Source organism: Falco naumanni, chromosome 3, assembly GCF_017639655.2.
Source record: "Falco naumanni isolate bFalNau1 chromosome 3, bFalNau1.pat, whole genome shotgun sequence".
Lineage (NCBI taxonomy): Eukaryota > Metazoa > Chordata > Aves > Falconiformes > Falconidae > Falco > Falco naumanni.
The window spans coordinates 6,998,387-7,019,399 of NC_054056.1; the positions used below are offsets into that span (position 1 = coordinate 6,998,387).

Genomic DNA, 21,013 nt, shown 5'->3' on the forward strand with positions numbered 1-21,013 from the left:
CGGCGGCCTGCCTTCTAGCGGAGAGAGCCCGCTCTGACAGCTGTCACTCAGCGCTCGCAGCCGGGGGGGGCGGGGGGGGGCAGGCGGGGGGCGGGGGGGGCGGCCAGGGGGAGGCGGCCGAACTCGTGGAGATCGCAGCACCCCCCCAGTCGGGGGCTCGCCCCGGCCCCCCCCCCCCCCCCCCGCCCCGCCCCTCCCCGCCCGCCCCTCCCCGCCCCAAGTGCCATTAAACTCCTGCAATTTGGCACCAACTCGCCGCGCAACTTCAGCGGAGGGGACGGCGGGGGACACGCCACCGCCTCCCCCCCCTTCCGCTCTGCCCGAAGGGGGTGTCCCGTGTGTCCTCCCCCCCCAAAACCTTTCCCCTCCCGCCTCCCAGCCCCACACAAAGGCGGGGGGTCCCCGGTACTCACCCGCCGGCTGCTGCGCTCCGAGCCCCTCGGAGCCCGCCCGCTTGGGGAGGCTCCTGCCGTCCGGCGGGGCTGCCTCCTGACCGGCCGCGGGGGTCCCGGAGCCCTCGGCACCGCTCGCCACCTTCAACGAGAGCATTTCCAGCGCCTCCTGCTCACATTCTCCCCAGGCAACTCCGCTCCTGCCAGCCCGCCCCCTCCTCCGTCCCCTGCCTGCTCTTTCCTCTCCGCTTTCCTCCTTCCCTCTCCCCCACCTCCACCCCTCTATTTTATTTTTTTCCGGGCTTTTCTCTCCCCGCTACCGCTTCGCTTTTTTTTTTTTTTTTCCTCCTTTTTTCTCCTCTTTTTTGCCCCCCCCCTTCGCCTCTCACACACACAAAAGGCAGCGGAGCGGGAGGCGGAGGGGAACCGACCTCCCCTCTGCGCCTCCGCCGCTCGCCGCCTGCGGAAAGCAAAGAAAGACACAGCGCAGCAGAGCCCTGGCTTGCCGCTGCCTCCCCCCTTCCTCCTCCTCCTCCTCCTCCTCCTCCTCCTCCTCCCTCCTCCTCCTCCTCCTCCTCCTCCACCTCCTCCCTCGCTCTTGCCTTCTGCCGCTCCCGGCTTTGTGGGGGCTGGGATAAGAGGGGGGGAGCGGAGCCGGCGGCGAGGCGCGCCCTGCCCCTCTCTCCTCTCCGTGCGCGGCGGGGACCGCGGCTCCGCTTCGCTCCGCTGTCAGCGGCACGGCCAGCATCCGGCACCCCGGGGAGCCGTGCAGCACCGCCGGGGCATGCCGGGCCTTGTAGTCCTTCCTTTCCCCCCCCCTTTTTTTCCCTCCTTCCTTTCCTTCTCCCCCCCCCCCTCCGCCCCTCTTTCTCCTCCCCGTCGCTGCGAAGCGCGCAGGGAGGGGCGCAAACGGGCGCGCCTCCGTTGCGCGCTGCTTGGGGAGGGGGATACTTATGGGGGGGCACCCCGGCGGGTGGGGGGACAAACCACGGTGGTTTGCCCCCCCCCCCCCCACCCCCGGGATGCCCTCCCCCCCCCCCCCACCCCGCGAGGTCCCAGTGGGATGCGCGGGGCATTGCTGCCCTCTCCCGGGTTGCACCCGCACTGCGCACCCCCCTCCCTGAGGATGCAGGCTTGAGGGGGACACACGCACAGCCCCTGCGGCCCCCTGCCACAATCTGGGGTGCGCACCTGAACATCATCACCCTCTCCAGCTCAGCACCCCTGCGCCCTCACGCACCCCTAAGGGGCGCCCCCCCACCATGTCCCCCCCTTTTTTTTCCCCCTCCACTTTTTTTTTTAAAGCAAAAAAACCTGGAGACCTGGAAACTTCCTCGCTGTTTGGTATCATCCTACTCCTCCACCTTCTTGGGGGTACAGCACTGCATCCCCTCTCGGCCAGGTCCCAAAGGGGATGCCAGGAGGGCAGGTGGTGACCAAGGCCCCTTGGGACAGTGGTGGCAGAGCAGGGAGAAGCCCCCCAGCCCCCTGAGCACCCCGTGACCTTCCTCCACGGAGCATCCCCCTAGTACCTTCCCTCCAAGTCTCCGCCGATGTTAATGTTCCCAGAGCTGGGTAGATACAATATAATTAAAGTAGATAATACCACTGATGTTTGTTATGACATTGTGTTTTTGTGAGTGACGAGTGAAGGGTTAACTCCAGGGAATTGGGAATATTGCTTGGCTGCTAATAACACGTGAGTCATCGATGAAATAACACATGGGTGCAGGGAGAGACACAGCACCTGGCTTTACAGCAGCCCTCCGCCTCGTCTGCGTGGTGCAGGTTGGGGTTTGGTGTGTGTTTTGGGATCAACAGGCAGCAAGGAGTGAAGCTGTGCTCAGGATACGCACTGGGAACCCCAGCTTCGCAGCCAGACTGGGATGAACTGGTGAGCTGGGGTCAAGCTGATAGGTATCTTCCGGCAGGGACCTATTGCACCTGAAATGCTGGCAGCTCTGTCCCTAGAGTTCCGTGCACCCCAGCGGGATCGGTGGGGATGGATCAGGGGCTGGCTGGACTTTGCGCAACCTGGATGAGGATGGGGACCGGTCTGCATTGCTCCTGGAAGCGGTGCGGAGAGGAGGCCTGGGCTTCAGCCCGGTCAGCAGAGGAATCTGCACACGCAGACAGGATCGCTGCAATTGCTGGTGGCTGAGTGAGCAACTTTGCAGGCTTCCTCGTCCCCTCGCCCTGAATGTCAGCTTTGAATTTTCTTGCTATTTTTAGGGACGGTTCAAAAAACGAGGAGGATCCCTCCCTTCTTGCCTTGCAGGGCTTTGCGCCCTATGAATATTGCAAAGCTGTGTATTGCTGTACCTGTGTGTGCACCGGGGGAGTGGGACGGAGGGATGGGTCAGCTGTCTTGCATGGGCAGGGAGAGAAGGAGGTCGTACAAAAAACATTACATTGCAAGCAGAACGGGTTAGAATGTAAAAGATTTATTAATTTAATCCAAAGCATTAAAAGGTCATGTATTAATCAAAGAGATGCTTAAAACTGTCAAAGTCCTTTGTCAGGTTTGAAGTGCATCTCTATAGTTATCATAAAATATATATATCAGTCTGGCATGGAGCCCTCGGCAGGGCTGGCAGCGGGGATGAGGAGCAAAGCGAAGAGGCACTTTGCAGTGAGGTCCTTGCAAAGAGGCACCCACACTCCAGCCCTGCCAGGCTCCCATGGGACCCCCATGCCGAGCTGGGTGCCCTGTGTCACCCCAGGGCCCCAGGATAAACCCAGTCCCCCCTCAAGTCAGGCTTGTGCCCCGCAGCTGTCCCCAGCTCAGCTGCACGGGGTGGGTTGGGGTGGAAACGGGGAGATGGATGCCATGGGTTTGGGAGTGGGGTCCCCCCCGCACCCCCTGTTTGGTGCCTCGGTGGCTTCCAGCCGTGGCAGGGGGCATTGGTGCGGGTGAGCCGTGCCCCTGCCACCCGTGTCACAACTCCGCGGGTGCTCAGCCCCGCCGCTCTCTCTTTTTCCCTGGGGAGATGGGTGGTGGAGGCGGGTCCCCAGGGCCACCCGGGTCACCCGGGCACCCTGTCCCCGCTCCCAGCCAAGTGCTGTGTCAGCAGCGTTGGCGTGGACTTACGCTACCATCTAGTGGCTGCTTTGCCGAGCCGGGGCCACCGCTGTCCCCAGCTCTCAGCCCGTGTCCCCGCACCCTGCGGGCAGCTGACCCGGGGAGTCCAGCCCCCCCCTCCGCAAACCCGGGGGGGAAGGTGCTGCTAGCCAGCACCCTTGCCAGGATCAGGCCAGCGGGTGACCTGCCTGGTTTGTCCCCCGAAAGCTCGGGTTGGCTTGGCTGGGGGGTGGTGGCAGTGGGCACCCTGAAAGCCACCGGCTCCCCGGGTGGGAGCAGAGGGCTGGGAGGCAGCGGGGTGCAGTGCGGTGCTGAGGGGGAGAGCTGGGGTGCACGGGCACAGGGCGGCGAGGAGGACAGTGAAGGGTGTTTGATGCATTGCTGGGATGCAGGAGCTGCCTTTGTGGAGAGCATGGTCCAGAGACCCCAGCTGGGTTTGGGGTGTCTGCAGAGGATTGGGGCCAGCCAGATTTTACCTTGTTAAATGTAACTGCGGCAGAAAAGACCCATCCATCCCCAAATTCCAGCCCCGTGCTTCCCCACAGCAGCAGCAAAACCATCCCAGATTTCTCCCCAAAGCAACCGTTTCTGAGCAGCCCCGAGCAGCCCTGTGCCCCGGGCAGAGCAAGGTTCCTGCTGTGCCTCCTCCCCATCTGCGAGTGTCTGCGTGACCCGACTGTCCCCACGCCTTGCTTCGCCCGAGAAACCTCTGTCACCACATCCTGCTGCTCCCCCATTGCTGTCACAGATGCTGCTGTGGCCAGTACGTGGCTCTCCAAATATCAGTTGTTTTTCCATGGAAGAAGGTGTCCCCTCCCAGTGACTCGTGCTGAGCTGCTGGGTGACTGCCGATAAATCCCTCTTTGCCTCAGTTTCCCCTTTGGGGACACAGTCCCTGCAGGCCTGGACCAGCAGTTCCAAGCCTGGTCAAGCCTAAAACCACATTTTTGGCCACTTTCCACTGTTGTCTGGCCACTGCTGCCGCTGGGGCACGGCTCCGATCCACGACCCAGGAGCTCTGCAGGCTCCACCGGTCCCTGGGGAGCTTGGGCCAGAGGGGACAGGGACAGACCCCGGGCTTGTTTTGGGTGGGGATGGCTCCTTCTCGGTCACAAGGGAGACATGGCTCCCGACAGCAGCTCCGGGAAAGAGGACGCCCGGGGAGGGTGGCAGCGCGGCGGCTCCCTCATGCCAGGGTCTGCAGCGCCGGCCATCTGCAGTGGTCTCACACCTGCGCCCACCGCGCGCTTGGCAGCGGGTGGGCATGTTCTCTCCAGAACCTCCCGCCCGCGAGCTGCCGCCGCGCTCGTGTGGACCGAGGCTGGCACAGGCGGGCAGAGCAGCCAGCCGGAGCGGGACCGCGTGGGCTGGCAGGCACGGGCAGGGTTTGCAGGCAGGAGCAGGGAGGGCAGGTCTGGGCACGATGGGGATGGGGGTCCTGGGGAGCAGCGGGGGGACCTGATGCTGCAGCCTCCTGCTGGATTCGGCCCTCAGCTGCAGGCAGGGTGAGGGCAGGGAGGTGGTGCTGAGCTGCTTTTGCCTCCTCTCCAGAAGATGCTGCAGCCAGGGCTTGGCTCTGCAGCACTGCCTGTGATGCTGCAGGGACTGGCCAGCTGGGAGGGGAAGGGGCCAGAGCCCCCGAGTCTGGATGATGAGCTTTGCCCTCCCCAGCACCCACAGCTGTGTTCCCTTCAAGCACCCAACCCAAGCTCTGCAGCAAAAATGAACCCTGCAGCAGCTTTAGGGGGGGGTCCCATTCTCCTCCCCAGTCTCCCCATCCCTGCTGGCTGGAGGCACTCAGGGTGGACCCTGCCCTGGGCTGCTGGGAGCTGCGGGGACTCTGGCGGGGTTGACCCCAGAAGCGGGCAGGCGGCCGTGCCCCCCCCAGCAGCCATCCCTCCCTCCATCCCTGGTCGATGCAACCCAGCATTCGCATAAAATCAATGCCCCCTCCCCTGCTCAGGCTGCAGCCACCCCAGGGTGAAACACTTTAACCCCTTCGCCCCTGCCTCGGGGCACCCATGGGGGGAGAGGGGGAAAGGACAGGAGGACGGAGGCCAGGATGAGGGTCCCTGCCTTCAGCCCCTTCACACCAGTCCCTGCAATCCTGGGCCCCGCTCTCTGTCCTCGAGAGCTTTCACGCTCACGACACTGAAGGTGAGAACTGGGGACAGACTGCAGTGACGTGACCGTGGTCCTGCAGGGATTGTGGCAGCCCAACAGCATGTCAAAGCACATGGCCAGATCCGTGCGGGCCCCCGGGACATGGCACGGTCAGCACAAACCCTCTGGCTCAACCCTGCCCCACTGCTGCCACCGGCACTGCTGGGGATGGGGGTCCTCAGCTGGGGACACAAGGGGCGGTGGCATCGTTTCCCATCGGGAGGGCAGGATTTGGCCCAAGCTGCAGGAAGGTGAAAGCGGAGCATGAGGAGGGCAGTGGTGGGGAGTCCCCAACGCCACCCTGCCCCTCCACACCAGGCCAGGTCCCAGATTTATGTTTTTATTCCTTTTTTAAGTGAATTTTGCGCTGGAGGGAATTGCCAGGTTGGCAGCCAGCAGAGCACAAGGGTCTGATCCTGCTCGCTGCTGCCCAGGTGTCACCTTGCTGGGCAGCCGGAGCATGGTGGGATCAGCCCCTCTGCGTGCCCAAGCAGGCAGGAACGGGCAGGAACGGGCAGGAACAGGGATCAAGTCAGGGTTGGCACAGCCAGGGCTCAGCACACCAGGGTCCATCCGGCAGTGCCCATCAGCCCATCGCATCCTGGATGGAGGGGCTGCCTGTGGACATGGCGAGGGTGATGGTGAGCCTTCCTCCCCACCGGTACCCAGCTGCTCCCTCCTCCCACCCGGCTCTGCTTTCCAGCCTTCTCTCCACAGGTGCCCGCCACGGCCGTGCAGCCGCATCCGTCTCCTTCCCAAGCCAGCGCCCAGCAGCTGCTGCCTGGCCCCCCCACCTCGGCCAGGGCGCACAAGGTCGGGGTCCCCATAGCCCCCTCTGAGCCAGCCCTGCTCTATGAAACCTCCAGTTGCAATTAAGTGGGAGACTTTAATTACCAGGGCTGAGCTGCGGATGGATCCTGCCCAGCACTGGTGCTAGGGGGCACAGGGGGGGACCCCAACCCTGCAGTGCTGTGCCTGGCTCAGGGAGCAGGCTTGAACCGGGGTGCTCCCCCCAGCTGGAGGGTCCTGCCACCCACATGGGGCTGGGGAGGTACAGCATGTGTGTCCCCGTGGGCCTGGGGACAAGGGACACATTGCGTGGGTGAGATGTGTGCACCCTACACAAAGGGAGAGCTGTTTTGGGGTGCTGGGCATGTGTCAGAGCCTGTGTGCACTGAACATTAGAGTGTGTGTGCACACGTGTGCACGGAGCAGGGCTGCAGTGAATGCACGCGTGTGCACACCCAGGACAGGCGGTGTGCGTGTGAACACGTGTGCACTGAACACATGGGTGTGCAGGTGTGTGCACGCCAAGCACGGGGGTGATACAAAGCGGGGGGGCAGACGGGTGGGCAGAGCCAAGGGGTGGCACAACCCAAAGCCCCAACCTCCCCCAGGCAGGGGGGTGTGATGAGGATGCTGCCGTGGCCGTGGGGTGCCCCACGTGGCCCTCACCCCCCACGCCTGTGTGGCCCTGGGTGCCCAGCCCCAGGCGTGGGGCAGCCGGAGCCGGTGGCTGCAATCTGGCACCAGGGCTCTACCCGCTGCGCTCCGGTGCCAACCGCCTCCTCGCCTCGGCTGGCGGTGCCACGCAATCTGCTCTCCTCGCCTGGCCCCCCCAGCACCGGGCACCGTGCCACGCTGCCCAGCCAAGCCTGGCTGGGGGCCTGGCCCTTCCCGGAGGGATTTTTCCCTGGGATGGGGAAGGGGTGCGGCCGCATCCAGCCCTGCTCCACTGTGTGACCCTGTGCCCGGAGGATTTGCAGCCCTTGTAGGAGTTGGGGTGAAGCGGGAGCTGGGGAGGTGCCCAGGGATGGTGGCATGTCCCCAGGCCCCCCAGCGTATCCCCAAACCCACTGGCACTGGCCTCGTGCCCCTCTCCCCACCTGCCCAGGGCCTCCCCCCTAGCCTGAGCCCCCCCTGGATGGGGCCAGGGCCAGTCCCCCCTTCCCACCAGTGCTGGGGAATTCATTAGCCGCCACAGCTGGGCCCTGCTGGGGAGGCCAAGCTGCAAGGAAAATTAACCTTTTCTTCCCCAGCCTCCAAGCACAGGACCCCCCCCACTGGCATGTCTGCCCTCACACGGAGGAGGGTGCCAGCATTTTCCCCTGGCCAGACACCCCCCCTGCTAATTAAACCCAGGCTGCTGCCTCGTTAACGCACATGCCTGCAAGCTAGCAGGAGGGGACAGTGGGGATGCTGGGTGTGGGGGGGGACTGCCTTGCGTGGGGGCAGCTTTGCAAACCCAAATGCTTCCCAGCCCTGCTTTTCCAGGCTTTTCTTTGCAAGGGGAACTGATGCTGCAGCCCTAAATGGCTGGAGCGGGGGTGGGGGCAGGGGGGCCTTTCCCTGCTTTCCCCCATGGGGGTGGCCCCCCCAGCCTGGGCTATGCCTGTGCCCTGGGCTGGAGAGGGTGAGGATACAGCTCCCAGTCCTGGCTTGGCTGAACCTGGGAGCCCCCCTGCATGGGGATGGGTGTCCCCACCCCAACTCCTGCAGTGCAGGGTTGCCCCCCCCAGCTCTAGCCACCCCCCAGCCCACCCTGCCCACTGCCTTATACCCACCTGGGGCAGCTCCTCAACCTGAGGGGGGGCGAAGAAGGACTCAGGCTCCCCCCCCCCCCACTTGTTAGAAAGGTTTTATTTCTCTCTATTTACAGACTGGATTTAAAAAAAAATAAACAACGAATCCCTCCCCTCCTCTTCCCTCACCCCCCCTGGATGGCACTGGCCACCCACAGCCCTGCCCCATGGGTGCTGGGGGGCTCTTGGCCATGGGGAGCAAGGCTGGGGCCAAGCCTGGGACTACAGGCAGCCCCCTTTAGGAAAGGGGGTGCCCAGGGGGGCAGCCGGCCCCCCAGGAGCCAGCCGGCAGGGTGGCATCCCCCCCCACCCCAGCACCATCACATTCACATTGTGCCCCGAGTCCCCCCCCCCAGCCCCCTGTAACGCTTGCCACAGCGGTTTGAGCCAAGCTGCAGTGGGGACCCCCCTGAGCGCCGTGGGGGTAACCCCATCCCGTACCCCCCTCCTGCCTGACATGGGGCAGCAGGAAACAGCCCCTGGGGCAGAGCTGTCCCACCCCCGCCTGGGCCCCCCAAGGACCCCTGGCCCCCCCGGGACCCCTTGTTTCCCCGCCAGTGCAAGCAGAGGTTTATGGCTTTCAGGACTTGGCTCTACTATAAGGAGAGGAGATAAAAGGGGGGAGCAAAGGGATCCCCCCAAATACCCCAGGGATTCCTGACGGTGAGATGGCTGCTGGGTGAGGGGTATAAAATCTTATAAATTAAAGACAATATAACAGGGGGGGGTTGGGGGGGGGGAGGGAAGTTGAGGTGATCTTCCCCAGGTCAGCACCAGGATTTGGGGAGCTGAACCCCCCAAGGTGTGCAGAGCTGAGCTGGAGGAGAGGAGATTGGGGTTGGCATGGTCCCCCCACCCTGAGGCTTCTGCTGCAGCAGGTCTAGGGGTGTCTGGGGGGAGCACAGTGGGGTACCCCCCCCTCCCCCCCAGCCAAAGCACTTCTCAGGTTCAAAGCTGGGTGTAAAGGCAACGAGAGAGGGGTAAGGGGGGCGGGGGGGGGGGCACAGCTTTGCCCCCTCTCTGAGTCCAAAATCCTTGTGCAAAGCCGGGGGCACCCTGAGCATCCCCTGACAGGCATTATTTTTTTGAGGGGGGGGCCTGCACAAGCAGACGGAGCAACATCCCCCTGCAAAAAGGGGGAGGTTTTCCCAAAAGCCACCCCAGAGCCCGGCTGGGGGGTGCCAGCAGCAGGTCACTGGTTGTCCCCCGGCTGGTACTGGGGCTCGGTGGCAGTGAAGTAGTCCTCGAGGAAGGACTGGAGGTACTCGAAGGTGGGGCGCTCCTCGGGCTCCCGCTTCCAGCACTGCACCATCACCTCGTGCAGGGAGGGTGGGCAGTTGCTCGGGCACTGCATGCGGTACCCCCGCTCCACCTGCTCCAGCACCTCCCGGTTGTTCATCCCTGCGTGACAAGGACCCCCAGCTCAGTGACCAGCACCCCCACAGGATGAGCCAGTGGGGAAACTGAGGCACACCAAGGGACACAGCAACATTGCCCCGTGGTTTGGATAGGAAGCCCGGCGTAGCGCTGGTCTCTCTGATGGGGAGACTGAGGCATGGGGCAAGCCTTGCTGGTGGCAGCCGGGGAGGGTCAGTCCCTGCCCAGCCTGCGCCCTGCCGCCCAGCCCACCCCAAGGGTGCCCGCTGCCATACCTGGGTAGGGCACCCGGCCTTTGGTCACCAGCTCAGTCAGGAGGATGCCGAAGGACCAGACGTCTGACTTGATGGTGAATTTCCCAAAAAGCGCAGCCTCGGGGGCCGTCCACTTGATGGGGAACTTGGCACCTGCAAGAGGAGGCAGGTGAGCCACGGCCGGGGCACCCTGCTGCACCCACATCCAGGGACAGCACTGGGGACAGCCCGCAACTGGGACACCTTGCACTGGGGACATGCTGCACCCTGTACTGAAAGTGTCCTGCACCCAAGGTACCCTGCACCGGGAGGATCCTTCACCAGGACACCGTGCACCAAGGGCACCCACCACGCAAGGTACCCTCTGCCTGGGGTACACCACACATGGGGCACCCTGAACTGGGGACACCCTGTACCTGGAGTACCCATCCCCTGGGACACCCATCCCTTGGGGTATCCATCACCCAGGATACCCATCCCTGGGGGCACCCAGCCCCTGGGACACCCATTGCCCAGGACACCCAGCACTGGGGATGACCAGCTCCGGGCCCAGGGTGGGATGCAGCACAGAGGGGACAGGGCAGCCGTCCCCACAGCAGCAGGGCACCAAACCGGCTCACCCTGGCGCGCTGTGTACTCGTTGTCCTCGATGAGGCGAGCGAGGCCGAAGTCGGCGATCTTGCACACCAGGTTGTCTCCCACCAGGATGTTGGCAGCGCGGAGGTCCCGGTGGATGTAGTTCATCCGCTCGATGTAGGCCATGCCCGCCGCGATCTGGCGGGGGTGGGAAGCAGTGAGAACCCCCCAGATGCAGCCCCTGGGTGCACCCCCACCCCGTGCCAGCATCCCCGGTACCTGGGCAGCCATGTCCACCAGCTGGGGCAGCTTCAGGTAGCGGCCGTCCCCATCCTTTAGGAAATCCAGCAAGCTGCCTGCGGGCAAAGGGTGCCAGTCAAAGCGCCGGAGAACCAGCCGTGCCCACCCAAGGGTGCCCACCCCCTGCAAGCCCCCAGCCCTGGGACCAGCTCCCTGCCCACCCCAGCTGTGCCCAGGCAGGGTGAGGCTTGTAGAAGAGCTGGAGGAAAGGAATGCTGGGGGGTCCCACGGGCAGTGCTCCCCCCTCACCCTGGCTCATGAACTCGGTGACGATGTAGATGGGCTCCTCCGACACGACGGCGTAGAGCTGCACCAGCTTGTCGTGCCGCAGCCGCTTCATGATCTGAGCCTCCTCCAGGAAAGCCTCGGGTGACATGGTGCCCGGCTTCAGCGTCTTCACCGCCACCTTCGTGGTGCCATTCCATGTGCCTGGGCCGGGGACACAGCGTCACCGTGAGCTCAGGGGACAGCCAGCCCCAGCAGGACCGGACAGAGGAGTGCGTGGATGGAGGGGGTATGTGGATGGAGGGGTGCATGCTTGCATGGAAGGATGGATGGATGGAGGGTGGGAGGGATGCATGGAGGGTTGCATGGGTGGAGGAACAAGGAAATCAGGGCAGGGCAAGGAAATCCCACCCAGGACAAGGAGTCCCCCTCACCCCATGGCATGGGGACAAGGCACCCGTGAGTTCATCTCCTAATGCCAACCTCACCCCATTCCCCATCCCTCCACAGGGGAGCCTGTGCCAAGCTGCCATCCCCCCCAGCAGTGGGTACCGCTTGGCATCCCGTGATGCTGCCTGCCAGGGCAGGACCAGACTGCCCCTGCCCCCCCTGTGCCCCCCACCCACTGGCCGGCTGGGCCAGCCTTACCCATCCACACGTCTCCGAAACATCCCATGCCGAGTTTCTTGTCGAGGCTGATGGATTCCCGCACTATCTCCCAGGCGTCCTTAGCTAATCCCAGGGTCTGGGGCTTCATAGCGGGGCACGCGCGGGTTAGCAGATGGCACAACCCGTCGTTATATTCTGCGGGTGGGGGGTGGGGGGGGCAGGGAAGGTAGGAGGGAGGGAGGGGGTGCGATGGGATGAATGCAGCATGCATGCCGAGCGGAGCGAGCATGGGGCGCTGGAGGAAGAGGATGGCAAAAAGGGGATCCCTCGGCCTGGTCTTGTCCTCCCATCTGAAATGGGGGGGCTGCTCACCCATGCAGGGACATCACGTGGCAGCCCGGGGTACCTGTTGTGACCCCAGAGCAGGACACGAGACTTATCCCCATGCCGGCAAACTGGTGTTGCTCAGCCTGCCCCAGCAGGCAGGAGCCCCTTCCCCAGGGGTGGGGGGTGCCAGGCCTGGGGGTGCCCCCGCCATCCCCCCCCCCCTGCTCTCCCCAGCTTGCCCACCAGGCCCTACCCATCCACACTTCCCCGAACTGCCCGTTGCCCAGCTTCTTGAGGAGCTGGAGCGACTCGCGGGGGATCTCCCACACGTCTTTGGTTTTGACCGAGAGGTCGGCCAGCCTGGGGGTTCCCTTGTGGCACGGCACGGCCAGGCGGCAGCACAGCCCAGCCGCCCGCTCTGCGGCACCGGGGTGGCAGGGGCAGCCGTCAGCCACGCAGGGACCCCCGCCAGCCCGCTGCGCCCACCCACTGCCCCAGGCATCGCCCAGGCTCCTGCGTGGTCCAGTCAACCCCCGACATGCTCACATATAAATGGGGTTCGCCCCCCTCTGCCTCCCCCAGGATGGCCCCGCACCCCCTCGGGCTGTGCCGGATGCCCAGTTCCCCTGGCTGTGCCCATGGCTCGTGCCCACCCAGACCCAGGGGCTATTTAACAGCTCCGGAGAGCCCGGGTGCTCCCTGCACCCAGGACTCAGAAGGGGGGCACCCCCGGGGGGTCCCCTAATGCCACCACCAGAACAGCCCCCTCCTTCTACCGTTAAACCCAGTTAGCCCAGATGGCTATCTTTTACCAAAGGGTATCCTGGGCTCTCCCTACCCCTCTCCACGCCACCCGTGCCCCCCCATCCCACCCTACCTATATAGTGCTGGACCAGCTGCTGGACGGTGTCGAACTGGGCACGGGTGGTGATGTAGTAGCCCCCATTGTCCAGTTTCCGAATCTTATAGTGCTTCACGTGGTCTCCCTTGGCCTCGTCCCAGTCCCGGATGGAGAGGGAGTAGGCACCTATGTGGGGGCACAGGTCAGGGTGGGTCAGGGAGGGACACAGGGCGCAGCCTCCCGGTGTCCCCATCCCTGTCCCTGTACCTTTCGTTGTCTCACTCTCCCGGATGAGGAAGGTGCCCCTGCAGTTGCCATGGCACAGGAGCTGCCGCTCCGCATCCTTGCGCCCGATCTTCCCAAAGTACCACCTGCCATGGGGCCAGGCTCAGAGCTGGGGGGGCACCACCGGGGGACACCCACCCACGGGGCCCCTTGCCAGCACTGCCAGGGCTCGCCGGGAGTGCCAGGACACCTGGGTCCGAGGCAGATGGGGTTGGGGTCTTCCTCCATCCCTGAACCCCCCATACTTACTCTTCTGCCTGGATAGAGTCCACAGGGGCCACGTAGTTGCTGGGGATGTAGCCCGTGGTGCCCGTGCTCAGCGACCTGGCCTCCCACCAGTCACCCTCCCTGGGGAAAGAGGAACAAAGAGTGAGGAGGAGGGACAGACGGAGGGACCTGGCTGTCCTGCCCTCCCCACCCCGCACACAGCACCCCCAGATCCCGTTCTCCCCCAGCACAAGACCGCTCAACACATGACACACGTGGCCCTGGCTCTCTTGCAGGTACCCAGCAATGGAGCCGCGGCAGAGCTGGGGTCCCCAGCCTGGGTCCTGCACGGGGTACCCATGCACGGAGGCACCTCCCCAGGGTGGCACTGGGGTGCTGGGGGTGGCAGGGGCCTAGAAGGGCTCACGTGTTGTTGATGATGTGGAATTTCTCCCCTTTCTGGAAGGTCAGGTCGTCCTCTGTCCTGGCCTCATAGTCGTACAGGGCGATGAAGAGCGTCACACCCCCACCTGTGGCGCACGGAGGGGGCTGCAGTGAGCCCCCAGGATACCCCCACACCCCAGCACTGCAGGGGTGCAGCTGGACAACCCCCCCAGCACCCCAGCCCCACTGACCTGTGATGCCCCCGCTCCGCATTTGCAGCGTGTTGGAGGTGCAGAGCCCTGGCCCCGTGAAGGATGGAGCCGAGGGCACAGCCGTGCCGTGGAAGTTGTTGAAGTCAGGAATGCGGGTGAAGATGGCGCTCGGCTGCGTGGGGTCGGGGTCGTACTGGGAAGTGAGGGGTGGGGGGGTGCCCACCTCGCCCCCCACCTGCCCTTTGCCAGATCCCTTCTCTTTGCAGTGCACACAGCCCATCCTGGGCACGGCCTGCGGGACAGAGGGACCATGAGTCCCGTGCCCCCCCCAGCAGGGCACATGCATGTGCACAAGTGTGTGCACACCTGGTCCCAGTCAGAGGCACTGGGGTGCATGCATGGGCCCCTGCCCACCCCCACACTCACCCCGGCCCCAGTAGGAGCGGGGTGTTGCCACCCCCTGGCACAGCAAGCTGGGTGCCTGGGCTGTGACATCAGGACTGGGCTACGAGGAGAGCTGTGCTGCCCAGGGGGACCCTGCTACCCCTGGCACCCATGGGGTGCTCCCATCCATGGCGACCCTACTCACTGCGATGACTCCTCGGGTCACTTCAGCTGCTCCATGTCACCTCGGGGAGAAGAGGCACCTGTGGACACCAGGGAGGGCATCAGGCAGAGGGCAACACTCCTGCACGGGCTGCAACACCCCTGCATGGGATGCACACTCCTGCACGAGATGCAACACCCCTGCACGGGCTGCAACACCCCTGCACGGGCTGCAACACCCCTGCACGGGCTGCAACACCCCTGCACGGGCTGCAACACTCCTGCATGGGCTGCAACACCCCTGCACGGGCTGCAACACTCCTGCACGAGATGCAACACTCCTGCATGGGCTGCAACACCCCTGCACGGGCTGCAACACCCCTGCACGGGCTGCAACACCCCTGCACGGGCTGCAATACCTCTGCACGGGCTGCAACACTCCTGCACGGGCTGCAATACCTCTGCACGGGCTGCAACACTCCTGCATGGGCTGCAACACCCCTGCACGGGCTGCAACACCCCTGCACGGGCTGCAATACCTCTGCACAGGTGGCAACACCCCTTCTAGGGCTGCAAGCTCTTGCACAGGCTGCAACACCCCTGCATGGGCTGAAACCACATCCTTGAGCAGTTTTTCTCTTTTTCTCCTGCTGCATCCTCAACAAACCGACTGCCTCCCGCCAAGGGCAGACGTGTCCCCCGGCTGCCCCAAAGCAGGGCGAAAAGGAGCCTTCGGAGTGTCCCCATCCCCTCTGCTCGGCCGGGGAGCCGGTGTCCGGCGGCATGAGGGGCCTTTCTGGCCTCGCTGCGGTCGGGGCCACTCTTCCGGACGGGTCACATGTGGCAGCCAAGGTGTCGCAGGAGAGGAAATCAGTCCCCCCCTGCCATGGCTGCAAGGGGACATTTCTGTCCCCAGCCCTGTCACCTCCCCTGGGTGCTGCACACCCACCCACCCCAGTCTGCCCAGTTTGGACTGGGCAAAGCTTTCTGGCTGAGGGCTCTGCAGCTGTACGGCAGAGCTCACCCCATCGCAGCCCAAGAGTGGAGGGAAGGTGCTGAGCAGCAGCCCTGCGCCCGCTGCCCATCCTGGGAGCGCAGAGGACACAGGGTTTGGGGCAGATGAGACGTTTCAGGCATGTTTCCCCTGTCAAAGTCTGATTCACTTTCCTTTCTCTCAGCTGGGAGTGGAAAGGGACGTCTCTCCCCCTTCCACCTTCGCTTTCGACACCAGCAGTGTGGCAAGGCCACGGCCGTTGCGGACGGGGCAGCATTGCCAAATCCGAAAGGGCATGCCCCTGCTCGGGGTTTTTATTTTTGCTGACAGCAAGTGGCTATTTCAGCTGACTAACACCCCCAGCTCTCGCAAATCCCGTCCCCTCTGGGTGGGAATCACCCACCCTGTTGCCAGCATCACACGCAGAAACTTCTCATTTTGCTGAATTTCTGTGCTGAGTGTGGTGGCAGCGCTGTCACAGCGGCCGGCAGGGATCAGGCGGGCACGGAGCATCTTCTAGGCAAGGACAAACCCAAAATATCGCTGCACCACGGGCTCTAGCCACTGCTTGTGCCATGCTTAGCTGCCACACAGCAGCATTGCACCCATGCTTCCCCTTCTCTGGGCACCCACAAAATCTCCGAGCTGGTCCCTGCCACCTCCTAACCAGGCAGGGTGGCACAAAAACTGTCCCTTTGCATCGTCTGTGGGGACGGGATGCAGCTGGCCCCATGTCTGATGGCTGCGCGCTGGCATCTGGCCCCAGCTCTCCCGAAAAGGTGCTGCTCGGAGTCTGGGAGCAGATGGCAACCGAGCCCTTCCCACACCGGCTCTACCGGCACCAGTCCCAGCCGAGCTGCCAGCTCCCGCCCTGCGCTGAGACCCAGCCAACTTGTCACCCCCGCCGCTGCCCCCGCCCCGCCGGGCACGGCTGGGCACGATGCAGCCGCATCCCTGGCCGCCTGTCCATCTGCTCCCGACCCCCCCAGGCACGGGGCGGTTCAGCCCCACTCCCAGCTCCCAGCCCGGGTGCCATGTCCTGGTGCGCAGCAGTGTCACCCTGCCTGTCACCCCCGATGCTGAGGCACCCAGTGGGTATCGCCCCCCTCCCCTGCCGCCATGCTGCTCTGGAGTATAACAGTGATGGAGGGGTCAGGCGCTGGGGGGATGCGGAAATACAGGGGCTTCTGGAAACATCACGCACCCTGTGCCATGGGGACGAGCCGGGGTGACATCTGCCAAGCTGGGGGTGGGCCCCCGGCACCCAGGCACGCTATGGCTCCCTGAGGAACACGCCAGCGGCAGAGGGGCAGCTGCCAGAGGAACCCAGCCGGCACCTACGCAGCGGGAGGAGGAAGCAGCAGGAGCACGGCATGGGGAAGGAGGTGGAGGAAAAGGATGGTGCGTGCGGCAGCCACCAAGGGGAACCCCGGGGCTGGCAGGTTCCCAGGCCTCGGGGACGTGGCAGCCAGGGAGGCTGGGCAGGGACCACAGCAGGGCTGAGCAGCAGCTGCAGCCGCTTGGGTGCTTTGTGCCCCCCCCCGCCTTGTCCCACCCCCTCCGCCCTGCACCCCTCTCCGTCCTTTGCCTGTGGCCCTGCACCACGGTGGCTGTCACCACCCGCCTGCAGCCTCGCTGGTGGAAGAGGAACTGAGATTGCTGCACAGCCCAGCATGGAGCCCACCCGGGCGCCTCCATCGCCCTGTGGCTCTGGACATCCCTGGTCCCAGCGGGGAAACCGAGGCATGCAGCAGCTGCAGCGCAGGAGGGGAAGGCGCCTCATTTTGGGTGGCTCATTGGGACACATGACCCCAGGCCATGTCCCCATCCCACACCCAGGACCCCCACAAACCTGGGGAGGGGACAAGAGAACACATCCCTCCTCTCCACCTTGCTCCTTGGCCCAACGCAGTGGCAGACGGTGGCACGTCCCTGCTCCCTCCTCGCTGCCCCCAGTCCCAAGCCCAGCAGCCCAGAGCCGAGGCCCTGGGGTAGAGCCCTGCCCCTGCTCCAGTCCCCCCAGTTCACCCCATGCCTGGCGAGTCCTCTGCAACTCCCAGCGGGGCATGGCAGCCCCTGGCCCAGCTCAGCCCTGGTGGGAGCAGGTTCCCCGAGGACAGTGGGTGCGAGGAGGGATGGGAAGGGTCCTGCTGTGGCCGGAGAGATCCACACCAGGAGCATATGGCTCCAGAGCTCGGTGAGACACGGGGACGCCAGCAGAGATGGCGGGATGGGATGCAATGCTCTGCTGAGGACGTGCAGACGGGGTGACCGCTGCAAGAGCATCCCCCGAGCGTGGGTTTCCCAGTGGGGCATCCCACCCCAGTTGGGAAACCAGCAGGCTGGGAGCGCCGGCGGTGCCCATCAGCAGCGCGGTGGCAGCCCGGTGCTATTCCCGGGCACTCTCCAGCAGCGATGCCTGCAGGGACCCCCCCTCCCCTGCCTGCCCGCCAGCAGGACAGGGTTCAAAGGGGACCACTGCCCCCCAGAACCAACATGGCCAGCGCCCAGCCGGCATCATCCCTGTGCCAGCCCCAGGAGGTGGCAGGGTGCTGCCCCCTCCCCAATACCCCGGGGCAGAGGAGGCAGGACTTGCCACCCCCCCAAAAGCAATCTGCCCCCACAAGCCCACCCGGCAGCCACCAGGCCCGTGGCAGGGGCTGGCCCCTGGCCCCCTGTCCTGGGAGGAGATGCCCCCCTCGGCCTCCCAGCCCCATCGCTGGCTGGGAAAGCAGGATTTCCGCTGGAAGAAGAGCAATTCCCGGATCCGAGGGGCTGCAGGGGCGGAGGGAGGGAGCCGGCCAGGGCTCCAAATACAATGTCCCGGGAGGAGCGGGGCGGGGAGGGAATTGTGCAGGGCAGGAAGCCGCCAGTTCCTGTCCCTCCTTGGGACACACCAAGGACTGGGACGAGGCAGAGCTGCAGGGAGCGGGGGGAGCACCCACTCCGGCCAGGGTCTGAGCCCCCCACAGCTGCCCCCAGCCCTGGCAGGGCAGAGCTCAGCCCCCAGCATCCCCCCGTCAGCACCTGCCAGGCTGGCATGCCGTGGGCACCTGTGGGGCTGGGGGAGCAGGCGTGTGCCCCCCATCCCAGTGTTCCCTGGGGTGCCATGACCTGCCCCCTCCCCAGCGCTTGGGTCGGGCACAGGCGAAGGCACCATTTGTCTCTGCAGCCTCCCCACTGCGGCGTTGCCACCGATCAGTGCCGGGGGACCAGCTGGAGCAGGCGGCTGCCTCCAGCCCTCCCCACACTGCCGCCCGGGGCGTGCTGCCCCTCGCTGACTTGCTGCCCCCCGGGACAGGGAGGACATGGGTCTCCTGCCCGCCCGCCCCCAGGCTCATTGCAAAGGCTGATGTTGCCTAGGGGGGAGCAGTGAGGGCAGTGCCCAGTGGCAGCCCCCCAGCAGCCCCACGGCCAGGGGCACGGGACCTTCCATCCCCACGGCTCAGCGCCCCATCCCACCCCAGTCCCACAGCCACCCCACACAAGGGGAAGACAACTCTCAGCACCCCCCCAGCACATGGCAAGGGGATTGAGAGACCCCTCCCCAAAGCAGGGGGCCGAGCACCACCACCACCCAGCACCCCACACATCCCCATGCATCCCTCCTACCGTCAGCCCTCCTGCTCCGGCTCGCATGGACCCCCGCTCCCACGCCGCACCCGGCTCCCGACGGGACCACAGGCCGAGGTGCCAGCACAGCACCCCAAACCGCCCGGCGTGGGGGGCCGGGGTGGCAGGGTGGGTGGCAGGGCAGGGCAGGGTGAGGTGGGCGCTGCGGGGAGAGCGGGGAGCGCCTGTGCCTGTTTCCCCTGTCTCTTCGGCAGCTCTCGCAGCCGAGCAAGAGCTTCCCCTCCCCTCGCCCCCCCTTCCTCCCCGCGCTCCCAGCAATGGTTCATTGTACCAGCCAGCCCAGCCGGGGCGGCCGCCGGCTCACCCTCCGGCATCGCTTGCCCGGGCCCACCGCCTGCCCGCGGAGGTGGCACGGGGTGGGACAGGTCGGCACCGGGGGTCCCTCGGTGGCCGGCAGCATGGGGGGACACCGCTGTGGCTTCCCGAGCTCTGCCTGCTGGGATTTACAGGGGGTGCGTGGGGATCTGTGGGATCCAGAGGCAGCCCGAGCCAGGCTGGGGTGCTGCCTGCACCCATGCCAAGGCAGATCCTGGCATCGCCCCCCTGACCCCCCTCCAAGCCAGCACCCCCGGGGACAGCACAGGGACAGCATCGCACACGGGGGGCTTCGACCCCGCCGGGGGCAGGAGCAAGGTGGCCGTCTGAGGGCAAAGCACAGGCAGAGCCACCCGGCTGCCTGGCACAGGGTCTCTGCCGCGATGGCTCTGCGGGGACGCGGTGAATCCGCAGCAGGGCAGAGCCGCGGTGGGGGGGGGGGCAGCAGCCCACCTTGCCCAGCCGATGGCAGGTAGCTTGGGACCATGTCCCAGGGGGGCTCCCGCTGTCCCCCGGGCTGGGGTGCAGCTCCTGGCCAGCTTGAGCAGTTGCCGTGGCCATCGATAGCCCACCAGATCCTGGACCCCTTATTTACTCCTTGTCCTGATAAAGTTGCCGGTGGGAAAAGCCCAGGATTTGGCACCGGTCACACCAACCCACAAACTCTGGTGAGCTCTGGGGGAGGGGGTGAGACCCCCAGCACCCTGTCTGAGCCCCCCCTGCACCCTGCCTGGGCACCCTCCCAGCACAGGGCGCTGAGGCACCCGCCCTGCAGACAGAACCTCAGGCTTTGGGCACCCTGACCCCCCAGCCAAGGGGGTCTCAGTGGGGCTTCCTCGCTGGGGGAACCCGCCCTGCAAAACCGGGGTGCAGGGAAGCCACCCCTCCAAGGCGCGCACACGCACACACACGCACGCACACAGACACACACACACAGACAGACGCACAGACACACACAGACACACACACAGACATGCAGACACACAAATACACACACAGACACACACAGACACACACACAGACACACACACACACACAGACATGCAGACACACACAGAGACACACACAGACACACGCACACACACGCAGACACACACACGCAGACACACACATGCAGACACACAAACACACACACAGACACACACACAGAGACAGACACAGACACACAGAGACACACACAGACACACACAGAGACACACACAGAGACACAGACACACACACAGAGACACACACACGCAGACACACAAACACACACACAGACACACAGACACACACATGCAGACACACACAGACATGCAGACACACAAACACACACACAAATACACGCACAGACACACGCACAGACACGTAGACACACACACACGCAGACACACACATGCAGACACACACATGCAGACACACACACAGACATGCAGACACACACAGACACACACAGACACAGACACACACACGGCTGGAAATACCCTCTCCAGCTCTCCCTGGGCCCGATCCTGCACAGCCCCGGCCCCCAGCCACCCTCTCACCACAAGGGACAGTAACAGTGAGGGGCTGGTGGTATTTTTATGTGCCCCCCCCTCCCCCCGCCGCAGTTTCCTGCATAGGCTGTGCTCTGGGGGGGGGGGGGGGGATGATGAGGGTGCAAAGGGAGAGTGGGGGGCTGCGGCCACACTCCAGCCTAGAGCTGGCTGCATCCCAGCTCAGCCGCCCCA

At 65.0% G+C, this 21,013-nt stretch overlaps 2 protein-coding genes across 4 annotated transcripts in view; both read right to left on the bottom strand.

Moving 5' to 3' along the window:
* AHDC1 (AT-hook DNA binding motif containing 1) overlaps positions 1 to 905 on the bottom strand; it is a 50,599-nt gene extending 49,694 nt beyond the window's left edge. The window contains 1 exon segment of the mRNA XM_040588103.1: positions 414 to 905. Within this exon segment, the coding sequence (XP_040444037.1) occupies positions 414 to 549 (136 nt within the window). The 5' untranslated portion in view covers positions 550 to 905.
* A 7,424-nt stretch (positions 906 to 8,329) lies between these two features.
* Positions 8,330 to 19,184, bottom strand: FGR (FGR proto-oncogene, Src family tyrosine kinase). 3 transcript variants are annotated; one of them, XM_040588264.1, is made up of 13 exons: positions 18,969 to 19,184; positions 14,406 to 14,463; positions 13,856 to 14,108; positions 13,648 to 13,750; positions 13,263 to 13,361; positions 12,996 to 13,099; positions 12,765 to 12,914; positions 11,600 to 11,755; positions 10,976 to 11,155; positions 10,706 to 10,782; positions 10,471 to 10,624; positions 9,872 to 10,003; positions 8,330 to 9,620 (listed from the first exon to the last, which is right to left on the bottom strand). In XM_040588264.1, exons 3-13 carry the CDS (start codon positions 14,094 to 14,096, stop codon positions 9,412 to 9,414), a joined length of 1,605 nt encoding a protein of 534 aa, XP_040444198.1. In that variant the 5' UTR covers positions 14,097 to 14,108; positions 14,406 to 14,463; positions 18,969 to 19,184; the 3' UTR covers positions 8,330 to 9,411. The 3 variants fall into 3 exon arrangements, with proteins under 3 accessions (XP_040444198.1, XP_040444197.1, XP_040444199.1); XM_040588263.1 differs by lacking the exon at positions 11,600 to 11,755 and adding an exon at positions 12,141 to 12,305; XM_040588265.1 differs by lacking the exon at positions 11,600 to 11,755.
* Between the last annotated feature and the right edge of the window lie 1,829 nt (positions 19,185 to 21,013).

Coding starts and splice junctions, on each gene's coding strand:
- FGR (XM_040588263.1), bottom strand. CDS start 14,096: ATGGGCTGTGTGCACTGCAAAGAGAAGGGATCTGGCAAAGGGCAGGTG. Junction 13,362..13,647: donor TTCCACATCATCAACAACAC/GTGAGCCCTTCT, acceptor CTCTTTCCCCAG/GGAGGGTGACTGGTGGGAGG. Junction 13,100..13,262: donor GACTCTATCCAGGCAGAAGA/GTAAGTATGGGG, acceptor GCCCCATGGCAG/GTGGTACTTTGGGAAGATCG.